The sequence below is a fragment of the Glossina fuscipes genome, unplaced genomic scaffold (genome assembly GCF_014805625.2).
Source record: "Glossina fuscipes isolate IAEA_lab_2018 unplaced genomic scaffold, Yale_Gfus_2 1, whole genome shotgun sequence".
Classification (NCBI taxonomy): domain Eukaryota; kingdom Metazoa; phylum Arthropoda; class Insecta; order Diptera; family Glossinidae; genus Glossina; species Glossina fuscipes.
Window position 1 is genome coordinate 41,496,826 of NW_023998415.1, and position 6,525 is coordinate 41,503,350.

The following is a 6,525-nucleotide window of genomic DNA, read 5'->3' on the forward strand; positions in this document are numbered from 1 at the left end:
ACATAAAATTTTCACAACCGTTTTGCCAATTATAGGGCTCAATATTTTTTTGACAAAAAGAGATTTCCATGAGATATGTGCATTTATTTATTTACTTGTATCGATTTTGAATACCTCTTGTAGTATTTATTTACGCATTTCCCTTCTTGCGTACATAACATAACAAAGGAAGGCGTGATTTCGAAGAAAAAAATGCAATTTTCCTGAAAGTAGAGCCCTTGGTCAGGTGATTAGAACCCGACGCAAACACTCGCCAATTTTAGAAGATAACCAAACATTTTTTTTCTTTTTTTTTTTTTTCTTGTGGCCCACACCTGTTTTTGTTACCTGTACTCCATTTTAATGTGTTTTTACGCATCTCAAAGGCAAATGGTGAAAATCGTCTTGAGAAGAATGTACCTCCTGAAACATGGAATTGTAGAACAACATGACCAATTTTATTTCAAGTCAAGGCAAAATTGCTTTCATTTTTGAAATCATTAAGAATTGAATGGAGTCGAGCAACGTCCGCGCTAGATTAGTTGATTAAAATGAATAGTAGTTTGAAGATCACTTACAGCAAACATGTTAGATAGAGCATTATCGTTGGTAAGCAAAGTTCACATTACATTTATACTTTATGTCATAGATCAAACATTCTCTACTCCTCTACTTTACAAACAGTGTTTCTATTCTTCTGAACATGCGTTTTAGTTTCATTTAATTTAATATGCAAGCGACAGTCAAAATTGAGCATCGTATTAGGAGACTCCGTAATCAAGTCTATGATTGATAATAGGAAAGGAAATTACTAATTAAATCAAATTTAGTAAGTGTTCTCGTTTCGAGAATTTCGAATAACACACAAGATTTATTTTAATTTTTGTGAAAGGCTTAACGAAGATAATCCAGACGACCACATTAAAAAAACGATTGAAAATTGTACCATTGCTTTAACTTTTACCAAATTATGAGAAGCACTTTTGATTTGTTTGCTTACCTTTTTACGATTGTTCTGAACGTTATCCAAAAATGAAAACTCTTTCAAATTTGTTTTTCTTCGTTTCCCTTCAGTACTTTAAAAATATTTCAAATTTCTCCGTGCTTTTATTTGCTTTATTTTCTCATGTTTTTGTTTTTTGTTTTTTTTTTTGTTTTTTTTTTCTTCATTTTCAACTTCTATTCAAAATAACACATTCTTCGCACACAAATATTTTCCTTTCCTTTTCCCGCCAGTTTCTTCGCCTACTTCTTATACTAATTTCTTTTCATTACTACTACTAATGCGGTTTTCCATTTGTTTTATTTTTTTTTTTTTTTTTTTTTTTTTTTTCGTTTCAATTACTTGAAGAACTACTGGTTATTTTCTTTTTTTTGATTTTTTTTTTTTTTTTGCTTTGTTTATGGAAAATTTTACAAAAATAGTTTTAATAGAGTTTATAGAAAAAAAGAAAAAAATCTTTATGTATATAAGTATGTATATATAATAAACAATCTACATTTGGAATCCCAACTACATTTAATAATAATAATAATTAAATAAAAAAAAAAAAATGTTGGCTTCTTAAAGAAAGCACATGTTTTCTTAAATTTTTCTTTTTTGTTTTTCAAATTTCTTAAATCTTAAGTGTAGCTTAAAATTTTATAAAAAACACTTTCTTTGTCTTTAAACTACGATGCCATCACTTAAACGATCAGCAAATACAAAGAGGTTTCTGTTACTTAGCCTTTTTGTTTCTGTTGTTGTTATTTTTGTTGTGGTTTCCATTTATTAATCTTGAGATAGTCTGTGATCTCAATCGTATCGAAAATGTTGGTTGGGTTATCATGCTATTATCATCAAGCTACACACACACACATATACACTGACAATTTAAAAGCGTTGCCATAGATTATTTGGCTTGCAGTGGAAAAAAAAAAACCAAAAAAATTATTCTGTTTTTTTTTTTTTTTTTTTTTTTTTTTTTTTTGTTAAAAAAAAAAATTTTTTTAAAAAAAAAGCCAAAAACAATCAAAGTCTTCCATTCCAACGTTTCTATTGCACGGATGTTACATAGACATCGTTGGTTGGCTCTTCAAAAGCGCAAAGATTTCTCTTCTCTTCAGTTCTCAGCTTCTCATTATTCTTCTTTCTTGTTTCGCAATTAAGCAATAATTGAAGAAACCGAAATTCATTTTTTAAGCTTTTGAGAGAGAAGGGTTGCATACTAAGAAATTGAAAGTAGAAAAAAAAGAAAGAAAAAATTATTCAAAACGAGTGTAATTCAATTCTGTTCAGCGTTATTCGGAAACTCCGCCACTCTCTCTCTCTCTCTCTCTTTAAGCCAAACCTACAAGCTTCGTAACGGTACAAAATGTAAAGTACCGAAGCCAGTTGATAGTTGACCGATCTAAGAACGCTCAAGAAGAGCAGTATAGTTATGCTTGAAACGCGAATCAAAGCTTCGACGGAAAATTAATCTTTACAATATTCACCTTATTCTAGAAACTGTTTTACTTAGGAGCCAAAGGATGCAAGAACTGCGTATAGGCGTTGCCGTTGGGTGAGGCTGCAGTGCTTAAACTTTGATCTGTAGAATCTGTTAAAGGTATAGTGGGTATAATAGGTGGAGCTGGAGCGTAATAAGGATATGTGGGACTTATATACTAGAAAGAAAAACGAAATAAGTAAAAAAGATCATAAAAAATTGTTATTCATTCCAATTTATAAGACAATTTTTAATTGAACTACCTGTAAAGGACCCATTGGCGGAAACATGGCACCATATGGCATAACCGGTTCCGAGCCATTTAAATAAAAATTTTGTGCCTGCAATGGATTAACCATATCAGCTGGCTTATATGGTGACATACTCAAATGTTGAGGCGACGATGCCAATTGTAAATACTTGAAAAGATAGGGGATAAGAAAGAAAGAAATAAAGAAAGAAAAGAACAACAACATCACACTGCCCCACAAAATATCCATATTGTAGTTTCCTATAGCAGCCGATAACAAACCTGATTTTCAAAGCCCGTAGTAGTCGGTTGAGTGGTTGTCATCATATAGCCGGGTATCCAAGGTGAACTGGCCAGTGGATAGCTACCTATTTGGGGTGTACCAAATCGTGTATATGCTGTAGTAGTTGTTGTACCATTTTGTTGTGACCCTGGATCAGGGGTAACCGCTATACTTTCCATACCTGTAGCCGTCGAGATATCCAAACGGGACCGAGCATTCGGATCACGTGATTTCAGTAAATTCTTTTTTGCTGACGAACAGCTATCGGCAAATTTCACCGCCAGCGGTTCATTCGCTCCCGGTATTGTAGTACCATGTAAAATCTGTATAATCTGTTCACATTTCTCGCGGCTTTCCATACGCGCAAAACCCACTCCTAAATTAAATTAAGCTCAATTATGTTAAATTCCAATCGTACGTAATATCCATATCCGTATATGACTTCTTTCTGCATATTACGTACCTCTTGAATTCATTTGAGCATCAAATAATATTTTTGTAGACACCACATGTCCATATTTTGATAACATTTTCTCTAAATCAGTCTCTTTAAAGTATGGCGGCAAATTTGTAATATACAAATTGGTTGGATCCTGTTCTTGTTGCTGTCCAATTCATCCAATTGACGTGAAAGCACAGTTGTAACCGGATGTGTACGTATTTATATATGTATATATGTATATATATATATATATATGTATATATGTATATATATATATATATATATATATATATACGTGTACGTGCGTGTACGTATATGTATGTGTATGTGCGCATGTGTGAGTAGAGATTTATATGTTGCCGCGTGAATGTGTATGAGAGCATATGTGCAGAAAATATGTTGGAAAATATTAATAAACTTTTTTTGGATCGTATTAAGGTTTAGCGTAATATATATCTTCACTACTTTTACATTGTTTTTAATGGCTTTTACAAAGTTTTTTATTTTATTTCTAAAGGCCGGTCCATGTCTATTCTATGTATTTTGAAACGCTACCTATTTTAAAAAAAAGTCAACAAAAATGTTAATAACATAACTAAACAATACTCTACTATATTAAGATAAGCTAATTATGGAAAATAAAATTGAAAATAAGTTAATTATTATTTATTAACTATAATATTATATTATAATGTTATATATTGAAAGGAAATTCTATCTAATATTTCTTAATAAAAAGAACAACTAAATTTTCTATATAAATTTTTTTTTTTTTTTTTTTGATTATATTATATGTATTTCATTTATATTATAATTATTATTTTTATTATTTTTATTATTATTATTATTACTATTATACTTTGACTTTTTGGGCTTCTTTCAGAGTTCTAACTACAAACGCGACCTTGAGGGATAGATCAATAAACGAACAGAATATACTGCTCTCAAAAAATGCAGTAACAGTCGATTGTCAGAAAATGCTAACGTTTATATATATTTATTAAGAAAGTGTCCAACGTACACAACGTATTTATACTCTTAAGTCAAATCTGATCCGGGACAAGTTCGATCTTTAGTATATTAGTTATGTATACGATTTCCCCCCAAAATAATATTGTATTTCTGCACGTCGCGTCCGTATAAGAATTACGGACGACATGTAAGTACCCAATTGGCTTGCAGTTTGCAGTTTCATTCCCTTTGTTTGCTTGATTATGTTTTTAAGTTTTGACGGCAATTGGATCTAATCGTCGGCGTCGACCATTGCATCATATGCTCGATGTTGTATTAGGGCCTATAGTGGGTGGGCAGTTTTGCAAGCAAATTTATCATGGCATTGAACGTAATACCGCAGCCAAGGTAATTCAATCTTCTTGCAATCTATTTGTTATTGACAAATTAATTTTCAAATATTATTTCTAACTATGACGCAGACATGTGTATATATGCGTATACATAACTAGATATAAAACTTTATATATAAATGTACATATGTATTGTCGTCGTTCAACGCATAATGAAAAGAGAATTACTTTAAATGCTTACACATATATATACATATAAATAGCTATAGAAATAAGAAATTCTAAGTAATATCTACTACATTAGAAAAGTTTCCACAATAAACAAAAAAAAAAAAAAAAAAAAAAAAAAAATTAATAAGAAACCTAGAATAGGAAATAAATAAACTTGTATATTATTCACCTTGTGACGAATCTTCGATAGCCACCACCTAAGGTATATGTTTTCGTTTAGATGCCTTAGCGTCTACAGTTTGGCCAAAAAAAAAAACATTGCGGCTGTCGATTTTCTTTCAAGTCTTCAATCATAATACGTGTTTATATGTGTGTGTGTGGGTGTGTGCGTGTGTGTGTGTATGTACGAATTCTATCCGTTTGTAAACTTTTACATTTTTTTTCGAGCTAAATAAAATGTAGAAAACACACGGGTCGAATAATTGTCTCTATTCGTAAAATGTTATAAATGTCAATGAAGTAACGGACAAGCGGACATCGCGAAATTAACTCAGAATGCTTCATATTTTGATTCTGCTGCTGAATTATTGAATATGATATATAAAAAATAAAATAATAATAATAATAATAATAATTATACAATTAGTATATGTCCGTCCTTAGTGGTGGATATAATATGGATTCTACGAAAGTGGTGTTCACAGATCTACATAAAGTTGAATATTAAAGAATACCTGATCAAATCTTTCTTAAACAAAATAATTTTTAACATTAGAATCTGTATTCCTGTCCAGTTTCGCAATCGGTCTTCTGGGCTCAAATATATTTATCAAAGGATTTAATGATTTTTTGTTGTTTTAAATTTGTTTCTCTTCTCCTTTTTCTCCCTTTTTTTTTAAATTTTTGTTTTTCATTTTACTTTTTCTACCAATTTCAAGATGTAACTATATGTACATACATATATATATATATATATATATAAATATATAGTATATATTTATATGTCCTTTGTGTAAGTGTGTGTATATATACGTATATATAATTATATACTTGCATGCAAACTCAAAAACTCAAAACGTACAATGGCCGGCCTAAGTAGCACCCAAACACCCACTTTTGCCATTTGTGCTTTAATGCCTTTAGCCTGCAAGGCTTTAACAGCATTGTCAGCATATGCTGGTGTCTCAAAATCTACGAAACCATAACCTGTAACGAACATGTGTAATTATGGAAAAGCACAAGATGAACAACAAACAAAACGAGAAGAAGAAAAAAAAAAATAAAAGAGAAAGAGACAATATATGAAGTAAAATAGAAAATCTGTTTGTCGCACAAATATATATGAAAATTTTGAGAATGTAAAAATTCAAATGAAAAATAAATTGTTAACTGAAAAAAAAGTTATAATTTCTCTTTAATTGATGGGAGGGATTGTTGATGATAATTATGTTAAAGACCAATAAATCGGAACAAGATAGATTGGAAGGAGAACTAAGCAGGCGAATATCTCTCATAATATTCCCTTAATTCATTTACGTACCTTTACATTTTTTTGTGGTTTTATCAAATATAGCTTTGGCTGATATAATGTTACCGTATCTGTAAAATAAAAAGAGATAAAAGATGTA

At 30.4% G+C, this 6,525-nt stretch overlaps 1 protein-coding gene across 9 annotated transcripts in view; it reads right to left on the reverse strand.

Annotated features, from left to right (window-relative positions):
* Positions 1-1,558: 1,558 nt before the first annotated feature.
* The window catches only part of LOC119645116 (protein alan shepard-like), a 202,489-nt gene continuing 197,522 nt past the window's right edge, over positions 1,559-6,525 (reverse strand). For 7 of the 9 annotated variants that reach the window (XM_038045035.1, XM_038045036.1, XM_038045039.1 and 4 more), the window contains 7 exons: positions 6,438-6,496; positions 5,979-6,103; positions 3,444-3,585; positions 2,980-3,356; positions 2,711-2,866; positions 2,455-2,625; positions 1,559-2,186 (listed from right to left, as the gene is read on the reverse strand). In XM_038045035.1, the coding sequence (XP_037900963.1) occupies positions 2,473-2,625; positions 2,711-2,866; positions 2,980-3,356; positions 3,444-3,585; positions 5,979-6,103; positions 6,438-6,496 (1,012 nt within the window). In that variant the 3' untranslated portion in view covers positions 1,559-2,186; positions 2,455-2,472. The remainder of the gene's footprint in view (positions 2,187-2,454; positions 2,626-2,710; positions 2,867-2,979; positions 3,357-3,443; positions 3,586-5,978; positions 6,104-6,437; positions 6,497-6,525) is intronic. The other 2 variants (XM_038045041.1, XM_038045040.1) reach the window with 2 other exon arrangements.